Source organism: Salvia hispanica, chromosome 4, assembly GCF_023119035.1.
Source record: "Salvia hispanica cultivar TCC Black 2014 chromosome 4, UniMelb_Shisp_WGS_1.0, whole genome shotgun sequence".
Lineage (NCBI taxonomy): Eukaryota > Viridiplantae > Streptophyta > Magnoliopsida > Lamiales > Lamiaceae > Salvia > Salvia hispanica.
Window position 1 is genome coordinate 44,059,671 of NC_062968.1, and position 18,674 is coordinate 44,078,344.

The 18,674-nt window shown below is 35.4% G+C and overlaps 1 protein-coding gene and 1 pseudogene across 3 annotated transcripts; both read left to right on the forward strand.

Moving 5' to 3' along the window:
- The first annotated feature begins 2,869 nt into the window (after nucleotides 1–2,869).
- LOC125221179 lies at nucleotides 2,870–6,792 on the forward strand (annotated as a pseudogene).
- Nucleotides 6,793–13,917: 7,125 nt separating this feature from the next.
- Nucleotides 13,918–17,614, forward strand: LOC125221178 (LRR receptor kinase BAK1-like). Of its 3 annotated transcripts, none has more exons than XM_048123303.1 (9): nucleotides 13,918–14,001; nucleotides 14,111–14,276; nucleotides 14,360–14,442; nucleotides 14,633–14,722; nucleotides 14,826–15,137; nucleotides 15,390–15,784; nucleotides 16,063–16,606; nucleotides 16,797–17,191; nucleotides 17,284–17,614. In XM_048123303.1, exons 2-9 carry the CDS (start codon nucleotides 14,128–14,130, stop codon nucleotides 17,479–17,481), a joined length of 2,166 nt encoding a protein of 721 aa, XP_047979260.1. In that variant the 5' UTR covers nucleotides 13,918–14,001; nucleotides 14,111–14,127; the 3' UTR covers nucleotides 17,482–17,614. The 3 variants fall into 3 exon arrangements, with proteins under 3 accessions (XP_047979260.1, XP_047979261.1, XP_047979259.1); XM_048123304.1 differs by lacking the exon at nucleotides 13,918–14,001 and having other exon boundaries at nucleotides 14,019–14,276; nucleotides 16,797–17,066; nucleotides 17,160–17,191; XM_048123302.1 differs by lacking the exon at nucleotides 13,918–14,001 and having other exon boundaries at nucleotides 14,023–14,276.
- The last annotated feature ends 1,060 nt before the right edge of the window (nucleotides 17,615–18,674 follow it).

The window sequence follows — 18,674 nt, forward strand, 5'->3', positions numbered from 1 at the left end:
TGCATAATTGGTAAAGTATGAGAGAAGGAGGAAAAGTAGTTGAAATTGTGTAGTAGATAGTGGGGTCTATAAATAATAAAGTAAAAGAGAAGGAGAAAGAGGTTGCTATAAATAGATATGAATTATTTGTATGAGACGAATGCAAAAGGAAATATGGTCTATTTCTGTGGGACGGAGGAAGTATATTAATGTGAAAGAGAATTTTCCAATAAAGAAAATGTGACATGTAACACGTAACACGTAAATAGGACAAATGAGAATATATAAAATCCTACCTTTATCGTTGGAGCTCGGCTATAACTGAAAAGTGATAGAGAAAACCGTGTAGAAGGAAAGAAAAGAAAAGTGTGTTCTTCAAGTTATTCACTTACTTATACAATGCAGTCTCGATTTTCGTTACGATCGGATGTCCTAAAGTTATTCAGTCGTCTTAACATTTTAACTGGAGGTAGAAGACTAGTCTAGCTACATTATGACCAAATGAATCCAAATTTGAATGGTTAGATCTTCGGTTATTAATTTCTTAACATGGTTGTTGTGTTCTTGAAATGTTTATTTCAACTATTTTGGAGTTGTGTTGATTGTCTAGTGCTTTCATTATGTTGTTAAGAACTAGATATCATTGTAAACTTCATAGTTATATTATCTTCTTGGTGGTAATGGATTTGGTAGACCAGTGGGTCGCGTAATTTTTATCTCTTCATATAGAAGAGAGTTTTCCACATACAATCTTGTTGTTATTTCCTTTTATCATTTCTTGTTATTATCTTGTTGATTCGTCTACATTTAGATGCTAGAATATTAATCCTAGCATATTCTAACAAAGTTGAATGGTTTATTTATTTGACGTGATTAGACCATTTCCAATCATGCATTAAAATTCGTTTTTGGTGTAAAAATCATCTCCAACTATAGACCAAACTCAAACTAATTTATAGGTTTATCTATGGAACAACATCAAATATGGTGTTATTGCCAAAATTATGAGATATTGCAAATTAGTCCATTATTATTTCAAGAATATTTGAGTCAATATGACGCTATAAGAAATAAAAATTCTCATCCGAAACTTTAAAATGCGCTAGTTGATCATTTTGTGATAAGTGAGAACAATACACAAATTTCGAAGTCTTGAACTTTTGCTATTTTATATGATTATTGTGATAGTTTTTAATAGTTGTGATAATTTTAAATACGTTTCGACTTATGTTTTGGTTTTATTATAGCATGTAAAGTGCATTTTAATTTCAAGTTAGTAATTTTTTTTTAATATAAAATATATTCAATACATAAATATATTAATACAAAAATTATTAATTTATCTAATTTAATTTAATTTAAATTATTGTAAAGTGTTGTGGGATTAATGTGTAATTGAAATGAGTATGTAGGCTAATTGAAAATGTAAAAAGAGCAGTTTGGAATATTTTTTTGGATTTGAGTTTGACGTAAATAATTGGAGTAAAATTATTTTGATTGTAAATATATGGAGCATCTAAATTAGGTTTGAATTTAGTATAAACGGATAGAGATGACCAAAGAAGTAGACCACTCCTCCCAAACTATAGGATTAAACTAACAACACTATACAAAATTTGGAATTTAAGAGTAGAACTAATAGTGAGTTGAAGGTATTTTGAAGTCTCTTTCTATTTTTAAAGACGCATATCCACAAAATTGTCAAATTGATATTCTAATAGGTGGTTTTTCCTTAGGAATCCTATCTCACTAGTAATGATAAGAGTTTTAATTTCAAATTGATAGTCTCGTCCAAAAATAAATATAGAGTAAATAAATGACGTAAAGAAGAAAAGTGAAAAAGAAAATATAAATACAATAAAAATGGAAAAATAAAAAAATGAGTAATAAAGTGAGTATTTTTCTGTGTCCATCAAATTTAATCTCATCTTTTCATTTCATGGTATTCATAAAAAATAATCTCATCCAAAATTAGAAAAATTTCATAAATTATTAAAATTATTATATGTATTTTCTTTCCTATTTTAATCACTTTTTTTATAAGTTAAAACTAAGCATTGATGGGGTTAGCAAAGTAACTGTCAGGCGCGTTTCCACCTAGTCTAAGAGCATCCGCAATGGTCGGCTAGCGACCAGCTAGCCGATTCGTCGCGCTCGCCGATCGGCTAGCCGAACCATTGGAGTTGGCCAGCGCGAAATCGGCGAGTCGATCGGCGTGGGCTGGCCGATGCGCTAGCCGATGCGCTGGCCGCCATTGTGGCGGCCCGATCGGCCAGCGCCGAATTTTTTTTTTTTTTTAATTCTTTTTTTTAATTTTTTTAATTCTTTTTAAAAAAAAAATTTAATTCTTTTTTAAAATTTTTGAAAAACTATATAAACGCGATTTTCTCTATCTCTAAATTTCTGTACAAGAGCAACATCTAGCGATGGACAATAACAACTAGCCCAATACAAAATTAAGACCTAAAAAAACAGCGAGACCCCGTTCGGCAATAGCGACAAACTATAACAGATTCAAGGTGGTTCGTGTGTAGAAGCCCGGATTTTTTTTTATTATGTTATTTTTATGATTTTTAGTTAATGTACTTTTTTTTATTTAAATAAAATTAATGAATTTTCCGTATATGTCTCGTAAATTTAATTCCGTATTTTAATCGTAATTTTAATTCCGTAAATGTAGTATATTTTGAATTATTTTTATTGTGACTGGCCTATGGCTGGCCTAAATCTGATGTGGCAGGTGGATTTTTTAGTGTTGCTGACGTGGCAGGAGAGAGAATGGCTAGCCTATTGCTGGCCTATGGCCGGCCTAAACACCATTGCGGATGCTCTAATACTAGGAGACAGAGTTGACTCATTTTCATTTATCACCAGAAGATATGATGTTCAAGTGCATTTTCCCCTTGTTTAAGCTGTATAGTTCGATTCTGAAGAGAGATGATGTCGTCGTCGAGAGATAACTGGGAGAGGCTGGTGAAGGCAGTGATTAAGAGAGATGAGATATGGCAGCTTTGCCACCAGGACTCCATCTCCACCATTGCATCCGACACTCCGAGAACCTCTTATTCCAGTGGAGACTTTCTCAGGTATCTCCTCCTCTGCTCATCTCCGTTTCAGTGTAAATTACACCATCACCGACGTTTCTAATAAAAGGAAATTTGAGAATATTTCAGAATTCCGAGTGATTTGTTCAAGCGTATACTTGCATCACGGCCGCCTCAACCTCCGCTTGAAGGTTCGTCTCGATTATTAGTTCGTTGGCGCGATTAGAATGTTTAGTTTTGTGATGGCTATCAATATTATGTTGTCGTGGTAAAATTGGGGAAAATCAAATTACAATATCCTAAACCTAAACCTAACTCTAAAAACTCTGCTCCTTATGTTTAGATTGAAATTTAGTTCTTAGGTAGATGGTATGGAATTGCAGCTAGGGGACCTAGTACAAGGAAGCTATTTCCTGCTTGGCTTTGGAGGAGGAAACCCAAGGACTATGATCGGTCCCAAGGTTAGCAGTGTTGCAATATGGCTTGAAATAAACTTTGTACACATATTGCATGTATTTATATAAGCAGAGTAACTTATTTGTCTTCAACTGTTATGAAGAGGATCATTTTGGACTCCAAAGATTTTCACTGCGTGAGCTACTTGATGCAATAGACAGTTTTAGAATATCCTTGTTCGTGGTGGACGTGGGAAAGTTTATAAAGGTCAACTAGCAGATGGCTCTCTAGTAGAAGTTAAACGGGTGCGACAACAAGAAACTGAGATAGATATGGAAATAATAAGCATTGCTACACATTGCAATGTAATTCGTGCTCGTGGATTTTGTATTACTCCAAAAGAAAAGCTACTTGTTTATCCGTACGTGGTTAATGGTAGTGTGGCGTTCTGGTTAAGAGGTAATCTCAATCAACCATTCATTTTCATTCGCTGGTCTACTTTTGTTCGATAACAATGTTATGTTTCCTTAAGAACTCGGGTTTGCCGTCTTGTCGGCTGTTGGAATAGATTTATAGCTTCTTTTATACACCTTTTTATGCCATATAGAGGGAAAGTAACCATAAATAGTAATCAAGGAAAGTTTGTCGGCTGTTGGAATAGATTTATAGCTTCTTTTATACACCTTTTGTAAATTTAGTTTTGTTTGTTATATTGTAAAGTGTTTGTGTTTATTATATTTTGTAACTGATTGGGAATTTTGTTATGTTTATACTAAACCTACTGACTCCAGAAAGAAAGGATTCACTGCCTCCTCTTGACTGGCTCACAAGGATGAAGATAGCACTTGGAGCAGCAAAGGGTCTAGCTTACCTGCATCATGAATGCCCCAGGAAAATCATTCATTGTGATGTTAAAGCTTCAAACATATTGTTGGATGATAACTTTGAAGCAGTTGTTGCTGACTTATCCTTGGGTGAATTTGTGGATTGCTGTGGTAATGATATTGTCACTCCGTTTAAAGGAACACTTGGTCATATAGCTCCTGAGTATCTCGCTGCTAGAAAGTGTTCCGGTGAAAATTGATGTTTTTGGTTATGGAGTCTTTCTTCTCAAGCTCATCACAGCGCAAAAATCTTACAATCTTGCTCGGCTTGCCAATGATAATGACGTGATCTTACTAGATTGGGTGAGTCTTACTGTAGCTGTGCCATTACTCTCACAAAAATGCAGACATAAGGAATTTAAAATCATTTAAATAGTTTGAAACTTAAGTACTGTTGTAATAAGTGATATTTTGATGATTGTACATTAATCCTGTGTTGATTAGTCTAGGCAATATTTTCATTTGAATTAGAAATTTCACAAATATAAACTCTTATGAGGCATTTTTCAAGTACTCTGTTACTTGGTTCAATTATTATTATACGGTTACTCAGGGATTTATAATCTGACATCAGGTAAAACATATTTACAAGAAGAGAGAATGGAAAGTGATAGTTGATGCAGAACTTCAAGGTAAGTTCATAGATGAAGAGGTGGAGGAGTTGTTGCTAATAGCTCTAATCTGTACACGAGTTGATCCAGAAGGACGTCCGACTATGTTGGACGTTGTGAGGAGGTTAGAAGCTGCATATCAAATAGCAAAGGAGGAGGCAAAGTGTTCCATGGAAGATTTCAAAGAAGACATTTTGGAAGGTCGAGATGTCCAGAAATTTTCTCTGGGTAGACTACATGCTGCAACAGAGGATTTTAGTAACAAAATTATCAGTGATGATAGTTTTAATGTGATCTACAAAGGCTGGTTAGATGGCTATGCTGTTGCAGTTAAAAGATACAATTCTCAAAGTCTAGAATATTACTTTGAAAAAGAACTAGAGATTGGACGAATTTATTTGCAACCAATGCCGAATCTGGTTCATGTGATTGGATTTTGCCAGATGCCAGAAGTACAACTGCTTGTTTTCCAGTTGATGGTCAATGGAAGTGTCGATTCATGGTTAACGGGTAAGCTTGACTGACATATGTACAGTTTCTATTCTAGATATGTGTATTGATACATATTGCTTAACACATATTCTCTCTCACACAGAGCAGCTCATTAATGTTTCCTCTTATCATAACATTAGACCTATTAACATAACATGATGAGATATTTTGCAGAGAGCAGATGGGTGTTTATTGGTTAATTATTGTTTCAAATTGCATGAGCATAAGTCTTCGAATTTACTCTATGGGCAGGGAGACATGAATCGCGGCCTCCTCTTACTTGGCAACAGAGAAGAAATAAAGCACTTGGTGCTGCAAGGGGTCTAGCTCATTTGCATGAAAAATGTGAAAAGAAAATCATTCACTGTGATGTCAAAGCTGCAAATATATTGTTAGATGACAACTTTGAAGCAGTTGTTGCTGACTTCAAATCTGCCAAATTCATGAACCACAACGAGACTCGTATTACTACTACCGTGACAGGAACAATTGGTCATATAGCCCCCGAGTACCTTGCCAGTGGTAAGTGTTCAGATAAAACTGATGTTTTCATTTATGGAGCATTTCTTCTTGAGCTCATCACAGGAAGGAGAATTATTGATCTTATTCACGTAGCCGATGAGAATGACAGGATGTCTGTTGATTGGGTAAGATCTACTTGCCTTTTAAGTTTATGCTATGAATACTAAGAATTTCGAGTTTCTAATTCCTTATTTCTATCATACATCTAATATCAGGTAAAAAGGAATTATGAGGAGAGAAGATGGGAATCAATGGCTGACGATGAAGGTGGTGATTATGAGATGGAGGCAGTGGTGAAGCAGCTGGTGAAAATAGTTGTTCTCTGCACAAGATACGACCCAGACAGACGTCCAACGATGTCATATGTCGTGATGATGTTAAAATATTTTGGGTGTGGTTGAGAGTTCTGAAGAGTGGTTTGAAAAGAAGGCCGGATAAGAAGAGGATGGTGGCACTTCTAGGTTGGCATCAGAAGAAAGTGAGTCAAGATGATCATACAATATATATAGCTCCCGAAAAGGCAAATCTTGGATTAATTTAAATGAAATAGAAACAGTATATTCATCAAATACTATAGGGTGGTTCGAAAGGAGACGACTCAGTCTGTCGCTACGATATTGGGGTTGTTGATGCCATCAGAATCAGTGGTGTAGCTGGTCGGGGCATAACTGTAGTTCCATGATAGTTGGATCGGACCTCGTTCGTAATAGCTGACCAAGGCTTATTTTAAAACAAGGCGTAACTCACAAATGTATTGAGTTATTGTAGTATGGCAAGTAGTATCCACGAAGACTAGTGTGTCAACTCAAAAGTACTAAGAAACTATCTCAATTATTATTTAGAGGTTTTGGTTTTTGGATTAAATCTAACAAGATTAAAGGTTTTGGTTTTTGGATTAAATCTAACAAGATTAAAGGTTTTGGTTTTTGGATTAAATCTAACAAGATTAAATCAAGAAAAAATGATTAAAAACAAGATAAATTGATATGAGGCGTATTGATATGAAATGTAGAATTCTTGATTCCATGCAATGACTATATGTTGTTATCCTATTTGATCTCTATGTCAGTTTATGTCTCTAGCATTGGTAAGAGGATTATGATTACATTAAGCCTTATGTCAAAGTACCTAATCCATTTATTAAACTTCTAGCATCAATGTACCCCTCTAATATCTAGTGTCTAACTCACTAAGAACTTAGGATAAAAACGCTCACACAAAATCTCAGTTCTTTCAAATTCTACTAATTAATGTGTTATCCTTTTTTATTACTCCCTCCGTCTCACAAGAATATGCACTCTTTCCTTTTTACTCTGTTCCACAAAAATATGAACTTTGTAATTTTGGAAACTATTTCCCTCTAATGAGATGAGACTCATTCTCTACTAATAATACTTTAATTATTTTTTTCTTTACCACTCTCTTACTTTATCAATTTCGCATTAAAACCCGTGTCGAACCCAAAATGCGTATTCTTTAAGGACGGAGGGAGTACTAACTTTGCTATTTCGTTTTCGATTAATTTAGCTAAGTCTACAATAATTCAAGAGGCAACTAATAAATTGAATTGTTAAAGTCCAAGAACAAACAAATAGCAAGAGCAAGACGTTGACATTAAAAAAGACTAAGTTAAACTAAAAAAATGGCAACGTCACCAAGAATCCCACAATAAGGGTTTTGCTACTCAAAGTGTTCAAAGATTCAAATGGAAGACATGGTTGAAAACAATGAAAATATTGAAATAACTATACTAGATACTACTCCCTAGATGATTTGACCAGAATGGAAGTTCGTCTTTGAGCTCGGATCGATGATTGGCCATCTTTTTCTCTTCTTCACGCTCTAGGTTGAAAATGAGTGTGAATGGGGGCTTAAAGTCTGCCACAATTCCTACCCCAACTAAAAAGGAAAAGAAATTTGTAACGGTTGCTCTTAGTCGGTTTTGGTGGAACCACGGATGAAACTCACTCGGTCTGAGTGAGGCTTTTGTAAATTGCAAAGGTGAAATGAGTTCCACTAGAGCTGAGTGGAGTTTGGTGTCAAATCCACTCCGACCGAGTGGAAAATGGATGACTTCAACTCGGGCCGAGTGGAAGTTTTAGGATGAATTGCGCAGTCTTTGTAAAATGGGCATAACGTTATATACATAAATTTGATGAAGTGTGCAAGATACCCACATAAAGCTCTTTCGAAGAAGAAGAGGTCAGAATCCTTTAGAGACGATTAAAAATCATGATTTTAGTCATCTTTTTCTTTAAAACTCAACAAACTCATCAAAATAATCAATTGATAGATGATTAGACAAAAACATAGAAAACTAATCCTAAAACCAAATTAACCATTCTAAATCTAACCCCTAAAAACTATGCAAAGTACTATGAGTTTATCAATTTCCCAAAACTTAATTTCTTGCTTGTCCTTAATAAGAAGAAGAATATAAAGAAAATAAACTCGTGCACATATCAATGTTTTAAAACCCGGACCGGTGAAGCAACTGGTTCAATGGTTCAACCGGTTCAATGGTCGAACCGGAATATTATTATAAACATATATAATTAAATATAAAATATATACTCCATCCGTTCCATAGTAAAAGAGGCGTTTCTTTTCGGCATAGAGATTAAGAAAAATTGTGTTAGGTGAGTTAAGTTAAAGGAGAATAAAGTGGAAAATAAAAAAGGTAGAGAGATGAAGAGAGAGAAAAAAAGGTAAGAGAGAGTAAAGTAGGTGTGGAAAAATGTGTTGACTTTTACTAAAAAGGGAAATGACTCTATTTTAATATGGAACGTACCACAATGGCAAAATGACTCTAATACTATGGAACGAAGGGAGTATTAAATAAGGGATATTGGCATCTAATATCATGAAACTTTCAAAAAGTTGGGTTTTTCCCACGAACTTTAAAATTGACAAATAATATCACAAACTTTACCCCTTGTTTGTTTTTTTCCACGATGAAAAAATTCATGTTATTTTAATAGATTGAAGAACAATTTTGGAGGGTGTGCTTAAAAAAAAACTATCTTCAAAGATTGAAAAACTTGAAGCTCTCAAAATTGTTGTTGAGAAATTACGAAAAAAATCCGTTTATTTGAAGAATTTTTTCATTCGTGGGAAAAAACAAACAAGGGGTAAAGTTCGTGATATTATTTGTCAATTTTAAAGTTCGTGGGAAAAACCCAACTTTTTAAAAATTCCGTGATATTAGATGCCAATATCCCATTAAATAATGAATGATAAATGTAATTAAAAATTTATCACACATTAAACATTATGTATACTTATATATAAATATATTATACAAAGAACAGTAAAATATAATGAATATTAAATTTATACTAATATTTTTCATAATAAAGTATATTTTAAATATACTAAAATTTGTTGATATTTTATGATAAAAACAAATAAATTTCATTTTTTTTTTCAAAATGTTTTATTTGAAGCAATAATATAACATATAGTAACAAAATGCAATTAATAATATATAAAAATATTAAACCTTATGTATAATTGATTATATATAAATAATAATATAATTTAGTGAATGATAAATATAGTTATATAGTATAATGTAATTAATAATTATTTATTAAATTTGGATTATAAGTTAGTGTAAATAAAAATTTATCACGTTTAATATATAAATTTAGTTAATGTTTATGTTATATCAATCAAAGTATTTTGGTGGAGTGGTAAAGGTGTTACTAATTCGACAAGAAGTCTTGGGTCAAGCCTCCTTGACAACAAAGTTTCAAGCTTTTTTTGTGAAAACTGGTTTCCGGCCGATTGCACTGGTTTAAGGCGGCTCAATATAGTGGTGGTTTATATGAGCAAACCAGACCGAACTACTTACCGATTCGCGATCCAACCAGTCGAACCGGCCGGTGCGGTTTTTAAAACACTGGTGCACGTAGATTGGATTGTCATAACTGCTCCAAGAAATAAACAAATACAGTAAGATTGATGTTTTAATGGCACAACAACAAGCATGGACGATTAAACATCACTTCGAGTTACTATCTCGTAAATTACTTTGTTGCCATGCTCTCACAAGTATGTAATGTGGATTTTCTATTGTTTCTCTCACTCTCAAATGTATGGATGTAATGTGTATGCACTCACATCAACACAACAAGCAAGTGTTTACCATAAGTCTGCTCAAAATTACATACCTCCCTAACTAACATATGATTGCAAACTTAAGATCAATAAGTTCTTTATATTGGATTATAACGTAGGCTCATCAGAGCATAAGAAAATGTAGCCAAAGTAGGTTTTATATTTTGATTAGACAAAATCTGACCATTTCTGCTTCTTTTTCGACCTTCGGCCTATGGGCATAATTTTCATTTATCAATCAACCCTATCTGTAAATTTGTGCTACAAAACTAATGTATTGGGTTGGGCCGCAAATTTTCAACTCAGAAAAGTAGAAAAGAATGTAAAGAAGCCAGACAAATCCTCCTCCACGATCCAGAAATAAATCCATCCCACCAAATCCTATCCACATTATAAATCAGGTCGTCAAAGGTATTTTATTTAGGGCAAAAAGAAAAAAAGAAAAAAGAAAAAAAGAAAAAAAGAAAAAATCTGGTCAAATTTAGTCTATTTTATAATTAAACAAAATTCTATTAATTTTGATTATTTTTTGAAGTGTCCCATAAATTTGAATTTGGGGAAAATTGAAATGCAAATTCGCAATTGTTGACAATAATTTATAGTGAATACAAAAATTTGAAGTTAATAATTTATTTCATTTCACACGTTACATTCATGTCATTCTAATGTCATGGAGAAAATATAAGTAAAGTAAAGACTATTTTTGGTGGACATTATAAAATAATAATAAAATGAGATTATTTTTGTATGGACGATGAAGTATAAAAGGCCGCATTCAATCATTGACACTATCAGAGCATCTCAAATAGCGGCTAGCCCACCGGCTAGCCGAACTACTACAACCAGCGAGCGCCGAATCGGCTAGCCATTAGGCGAGCGCACGCTGATTTGAAGACGCTGGCCGCCATTGCAGGCTGGCGATCGGCGAGCGATCGGCCAGCGCAATTTTTTATTATTATTTTTAAAATTTTTGAAACACTATATATTCGCGATTTTCACGTCATTTTCATTTGCACCACTTGTTTTAACGAGTTTTCTCTCTATCTAAATTTCTGTACAAGAGCAACAACGCGAAATGAGTAACGCGGGTAGTAGTAGTGGTAGTAGTGGTGGGATGCTGAGGAGTACGAACGGCGAATAAACGAGGCATTGGAGGCCTACATGGACCACAAGATAGAGCGGTACATGCAAAGGGCCTTGCAGCCGGCGGTACCTCGACCTCGACCCGTTATCCACCGCCGAATAGTGATTGATCGGGATCACGTAGCTGCACATCAGCGGTTATATGACGACTACTTCTCAGAGAACCCGCGGTTTGGGGCCAACCTGTTCAGGTGGAGTTTTAGAATGCGCAGGGAGCTATTTATGCGTATCGTTGACGCTTTGGAGCGGCGATATATGTGTTTCCGCTTCAGGCACGATGCGGCTGCTCGGACCCGGCCACACCCCTATTCAAAAATGCACGGTGGCAATTAGGCAGTTGGCCTACGGAGGCGCGGCAGACATGTGGGATGAGTACCTCCACATCGGTGAGTCGACAGCCCCTGGAATGTCTGATGTATTTCTGTCAGGGTGTGATTGCAATTTTTCGTGATCGGCACCTTGAAACCCTACCCCCAAGATTGTCAGGATCTGATGCGATGCACGGGGGAGCAGCATGGGTTCCCCAGGATGTTAGGCAACATAGATTGTATGCATTGAGAGTGGAAGAACTGTCCGACCGCCTGGAAGGGGGCCTACACGACCGGCTACAAGGGAAAGAATCCCACGATGATCCTTGAGTCAAATGCGCTAGTTGATCATTTGTGAGAACAATACCCAAATTTCAAGTCTTGAAATTTTGCTATTTTATATGCTTATTGTGATATGTTTTTAATAGTTGTGATGATTTTAACTATGTTTCCTTTTATCTTTTAGTTTTATTATAGCATGTAAAGTGTATTTTAATTTCTAAGTTAGTAAATTTTTTTGAATATAAAGTAAATTCTACATAAATATATTAATAAAAAATTTATTTATTTATCTAATTTAATATAATTTAAATTTTTGATAAAGTGTTGTGGGATTAATGTGTGATTGAAATGAGTACGTAGGTCAATTGAAAATGTAATATAAATAGGTGAGTATGAAATATTCTTTTGGATTTGAGTTTGACGTAAATAATTATAGTAATATTATTTTAGTCGTAAACATATACCCAAGATAGGTTTGAATTTAGTGTAAATAATTAGAGATGACTTTAAAAATAGACAAGCTATGGATTTAACTATAGGATTAAACTAACAAACAAAATTTGGGATTTAAGAGTAGAACTGAAAAATTATCAAATTGATATTCCAATCAGATGGTTTTTTCTTAGGAACCCTATCTCATTAGTGAAGGATAAGAGTTTTAATGTCAAATTGATAGTCTCGGCCATAAAGAAATACGGATTAGATAAATTGCGTAAAGAAGAAAAGTGAAAAAGAAATGTAAATACAATAAAAATGGAAAAAATAAAAAATGAGTAATAAAGTGAGAATTTTTCTTGTGTCCATGAAATTTAATCTCAATCTTTTTATTTCATAGTATTCAAAAAAAATAATCTCATCCAAAATTAGAAAATTTCTAACGAATTATCAAAATTATTATATGTATTCTTTTTCATATTTTAATAACCTTTTTTCCCTTTCTCGATAAAAGTTAAAAACTATGCATTGGTGGTGGTTTGCATATTCGTTGACGACTGTCAGGCGCGTTTTTCCATCTAGTCCAATAATAATGGAAGGAGAAAGAGGTAACTCATTTTCTTCAATCACCAGAAGATTTGATGTTCAATTGCATTTCCCCCTGTTTTAAAATACGGCCGTCGGCTGTTGTAAAACCCGATTGACCAATCTGGGTTCGAGGTTCTGGACCAACCATGTGAAAACACAATGGTCGGCTTGTTGCCACTGTTGGAATGATGGATCAGTTCGTGGCGGGGAAGGCGGCACTCCAGTCAAGTGAGATACCATTCCCCTACCACTGATTGATGTCTCCATAAGTACAGACCATTGTGGGTAGTTATCACCATTCAACTTGAATCCGATAAGAAGTGGCTGCGTACCTATTCGGTGTGTTGGGGTTGTTTCTGGAGGGTTTTTTGGTGCTTGGTTCTGCGCAAAACTGTTGCGTATAAAATTGGCAAACTGCCGGGCAAACTCATCAGCTGCAGATGTGTTTATGGTTTCGATTTCTTTGTTATCTTCTTCTGACATGGTCGTTTTGTTTTGGACAGGAAAAACAGAAAAAAAGGTTCAAGAACGGATACTATACGAGTACAGGACAGTGATGATATCTAATATGAGTCCCAAAAACTCTGAAAACTCTTCTCTGGTACCATGTTGACTAGTACAGTCGACATATTAGAGAAGAGATTAGAGAGAAGAACAAGAATTGTATTGAATCGGTTGATTTTTCAATAGAATATGGATCCCTTTAAATAGGGATGAATATACACTGTACATGACATGTATTTCATATGGAAAGCAAATAATTCTATTCTATACAAAATATTAAGTCAATCATTGATTGTAGAGAATTGATTCCCTTAATTATTTTTTCCATCTTGACAAGGAACACTATCTCATAAGTGTTTTAATGTCAAATTGACAATCTCAAGGAAATAGATAAATTGCGTAAATTAGGAATGTAAAATAGAAAATGTAAATACAGTAAAAATGAAAAAAATAAAAATGAGTAATAAAGTGTCTCTTTTTACGTGTTCATAAAACATAATCTCTCTCTTTTTATTTCGTGGTATCCATAAAAAATTCTCACTAATTATTAATATTATTAGATGATTATATCTACTCTCTTTCGAATTTTAATCAACTTTTTTTTCCTCTTCATCGTTAAAAGTTAAAAACTATGCATTGGCGGTGGTGACTGGTGAGCATAGTCGTTGACGAGTGACGCTGTCACTTTCAGGCTAGTTTCCATCTAGTCTAATAATTGAAGGAGAAAGAGGTATTTCATTTTCATCAATCACCAGAAGATTTGATGTTCAATTGCATTTCCCCCTGTTTTACATGTATAGTTCGAGTGTGAAGAGAGATGGTGTCGTCGTCGAGAGATAATTGGGAGAAGCTGGTGAATGCGGTGGTTAAGAGAGAGGAGATATGGCAGCTCTGTCACCAAAACTCCTTCTCCACCATTGCATCCGATACTCCGAGAACCTCTTATTCAAGTGGAGAAAGTCTCAGGTATTTCCTGCTCTGCTCATCTCAATATTCTGTGTAAATTACACCATCACCGACGTTTCTACTCAAATTTGAGAATATTTCAGAATTCCGAGTGATTTGTTCAAGCGTATACTTGTCCCACCGCCGCCTCAACCGCCGCCTCAACCTCCGCTTACTAGCCTTGAAGGTTCGTCTCGATTATTAATTCATTAGAATGTTTGGTTTTGTGAGGCTATTATGTTGTCGTGGTATAATTGGGGAAGATCCAATTACAATTTACAACCTTTGTGCTTTGTGGAATGTGATAAACCCTAAAAACTCTACTCTTTATGTTTCAATTGAAGTTTAGTTCTCAGTTAAACGGTATGGAATTGCAGCTAGGAGAAATGTTTCTGGAACTAATACAAGGAAGCTAATTCCTGCTTGGCTTTGGAGGAGGAAACCCAAGTTCTATGATGTGGCCCAAGGTTTGGTTAGCAGTCCTTATTAGTTGCAATATGGCTTGAAATAAACTTCGTATACATATTTCATGCATTTATATGACCAGAGTAACTTATTTTTCTTCAACAGATGATGAAGATGATCAATCTGGACTCAGAATCTATTCCCAGCGTGAGCTACTGGTTGCAACAGACAGTTTTAGCGACAAAAATATCCTTGTACGTGGTGGACGTGGGAAAGTTTATAAAGGTCGACTAGCAGATGGCACTCTTGCAGAAGTTGAACGCGTGCCACCACAAGCAGCTGAGATAGATATGGAAATGATAAGCATTGCTACACATTGGAATGTAATTCGTGCTCGTGGATCTTGTATTACACAAAAAGAAAAGCTGCTCGTTTATCCGTACATGGATAATGGAAGTGTAGCATTCTGGTTAAGAGGTAATCTCAATCAACCATTCATATTCACCGTCTTAAAGACTGCTGGAATAGGTTTGTAGCTTCTTTTATACATCTTTTTTTTGTCATGTGGTAGGAAAGTAACCATAAATGGTAATCAAGGCAAGTTATGTTATATTGTAAAGTGTAGATTTAGTTTTGTTTGTTATATTGTAAAGTGTATGTTTGTAATTGTAACTGATTAGGAATTTTGTTTTGCATACATTATATTTATAATAAACCTACTGACTCCAGAAAGAAAAGATTCACTTCCTCCTCTGGACTGGCTAACAAGGATGAAAATAGCACTTGGAGCTGCAAAGGGTCTAGCTTACCTGCATCATATATGCCCCAGGGAAATCATTCATTGTGATGTTAAAGCTTCAAACATATTGTTGGATGAGTACTTTGAAGCAGTTCTTGCTAACTTATCCTTGGGTGAATATGTGGATTGCTGTGGTGATGATATTGTCACTCCAGTTAAAGGAACAATTGGCCATATAGCTCCTGAGTATCTTGCTACTGGTAAGTGTTCTGTGAAAAGTGATGTTTTTGGTTATGGAGTCTTTCTTCTCGAGCTCATCACTGCGAAGAGTGCGTTCGATCTTGCTCGGTTTGCCTATGATAATGACATGTTGTTACTAGATTGGGTAAGTCTTGCTCTAGTTGTACCAATACTCTCAGAGGATGCACACGCACGGAATTGCATATCATCAAAATAGCTTGAAAGTTGAAACTTAAATTCTGTTGTGATAAGTGATATTTTGATGATTGTACATTAATCCTGTGTTGATGAGTCTAGGCAATATTTTCATTTGAATTGGAAATTTCACAAATATAAACTGTCACGAGGCATTTTTCAAATACCCTGTTACTTGGTTCAATTTTTTGTTATATGGTTACTCAAGTATATATAATCTGACATCAGGTTAACCATATTTACAAGGAGAGAGAATGGAAAGTGATAGTTGATGCAGAACTTCAAGGTAAGTTCTTAGATGAAGAAGTTGAGGACTTGTTGCAAATAGCTCTGATCTGCACCCAAGATGATCCAGAAGGACGTCCGACGATGCTGGAAGTTGTGAGGAGGTTAGATGTTGCATACCGCTGGGCAAAGGGGGACATAGAGTGGTCAAAGGAAGATTTCAAAGGAGACATTTTGGAAGGTCAAGATGCCCAGAATATTTCTCTGGATAAACTACATGCTGCAACAGAGGGTTTTAGCAACAAAATTATCAGTGAGGATAGTTTTAATGTGATCTACAAAGGCTGGTTAGACGGCTATCCTGTTGCAGTTAAAAGATACAATTCTCAAAGTCTAGAATATTGTTTTGAAAGAGAACTAGAGATTGGACGGATTTGTTTGCCTATTCCAAATCTAATTCATGTGATTGGATTTTGCCGGATGCCAGAAGTACAACTGCTTGTTTTCCCTTTGATGGTCAATGGAAGTGTTGATTCATGGTTAACGGGTAAGCTTGACCGAATTCATTCTCTCTCACACAGCACAGGCACAGCTCATTCATGTTTCCTCTTATCATAACATTAGGCCTACTAACATAACATGATAAGAAATTTTGCAGAGAGCAGATGAGTGTTTAATTATTGTTTCAAATTTGCATGTTGTATGAGCACAAGTCTTCGAATTTACTATGTGGGCAGGGAGATATGAATCACGGCCTCCTCTCACTTGGAAACAGAGAAAAAACATAGCAATTGGCACTGCAAGGGGTCTAGCTCATTTGCATGATAAATGTGAAAAGAAAATCATTCATTGCGATGTCAAAGCTGCAAATATAATGTTAGATGACAAATTCGAACCAGTTGTTGCTGACTTCAAATCAGCCAAGATCATGGACCACAACGTTACTCATATTACCACAAGTGTGACAGGAACAATTGGTCATATAGCTCCCGAGTACATTGCCAGTGGTAAGTGTTCAGATAAAAGTGATGTTTTCAGTTATGGATCGTTTCTTCTTGAGCTCGTCACAGAACGGAGAATTATTGATCTTATTCATGTAGCCGATGAGAAGGACATGATGTATGTTGATTGGGTGAGAGACCTACTTACCTTTAAAGTTTATTCTATGAATACTAAGAATTTCCAGTTTGTAATTCCTTATTTCCATCATACATCTGTTATCAGGTAAAAAAGAATTATGAGGAGAGAAGATGGGAATCAATGGCTGACGATGAAGGTGGTGATGATGAGATGGAGGCAGTGGTGAAGCTGCTGATGAAAATAGCTGTTCTCTGCACAAGATACAACCCAGATAGACGTCCAAGGATGTCGGATGTCGTGATGATGTTAAAATATTTTGGGTGTGGTTGGGAGTTGTTATGACAGATCGGATAATAGTGTAATCGACAAACAAAAGAACGTAAGGAGACACAGAATTTACGTGGTCCACGTGCAAGAACGGAGAACAAATTGTATTATGACTGCGAATACAGATACAAAGGTATTGATTCCAAAAGGCTGCGCTGCTCTTACAAATTCTTGTGCCCTACTTCTATATAAATAGGTACAAAAGACAAACTGGGCTTGATACAACAATTAAGCCCAATAACAGAAACATATCATTCTCAGCTTGATCAGCTCGACCCTTCGACTTGATCAACTCAGCAATGATTCAATGGCAACCTAACAACTGATCAACTCAGGTTACAACCCCTCAGCTTGATCAATTAAGCAATGATTCAAGGCATCTTAACAGGAGTTCTGAAGAGTGGTTCGAAAAGAATGTCGGACATGAACAGGTTGGTGGAACTTCTAGTTCGACATCAGAAGAAAGTGAGTCAAGATGATCATATAATATAGCTCCTGAAAAGGCAAATCTTCAATCTTCAATACATATATGAAAAAGGAGAGTTTTGGAGAAAATCACATATATGAAAGGAGAGTTTTGGAGAAAATCACAAAAACTGCCATTATGAGTTATACTAATAAATAATAATATAAAATAATACTAACTAGCATAGTTGGACGTTTAAGAATACTCTTCAATGTGCAGAAAATGCAAATTGACCTTCAAACTCAATTAGACCGTTTATTTACACGTTTCCAATCTGTTGAAAATGCTACTATGACAATAAATAAGAATAGGAAGAGTCTTGCACATTGAATTCAATGACACCACTGGAGGAAGAAGAAGATGGACGCTACGCCAGAGATGATGGGCGAGTTACCGGAATTTGCAGAATATGAAGCATGTAGAGGATTGAGGTGCCCGCAGGAGACGAAGCGGCTGAAAGCTTGCTGACGGAGGCGTTAGAAAAATCGGTTCACTGGTTTGGAGAAAGGAGGGTCGATAGAAGTAACTGCAACATTGATGAATGGACAGAAACTCTAGCTCTTGGTGGCAAACGTGAGGCTAAAAGATTTTATTGCCCCCCATTCTCTTCAATAAAGCACAAGCCTACGTATAAGAGTAATTTGTTTATAGCCTACTTCACGTCTCATGCGCGACGTGTGCAAAGAAGTCCGTGATTTCCCGCTTGGAGTCGTCAATGGATCCAAGAGTTCCGAAGGTTGGA

Bases quoted from the DNA above. Each gene is read 5' to 3' on its own strand.
- LOC125221178 (XM_048123303.1), top strand. From the start codon at position 14,128: ATGGTGTCGTCGTCGAGAGATAATTGGGAGAAGCTGGTGAATGCGGTG. The intron at 15,138-15,389 runs GTAATCTCAATC...TACTGACTCCAG, and splicing joins TGTAGCATTCTGGTTAAGAG to AAAGAAAAGATTCACTTCCT. The intron at 16,607-16,796 runs GTAAGCTTGACC...CTATGTGGGCAG, and splicing joins TGTTGATTCATGGTTAACGG to GGAGATATGAATCACGGCCT.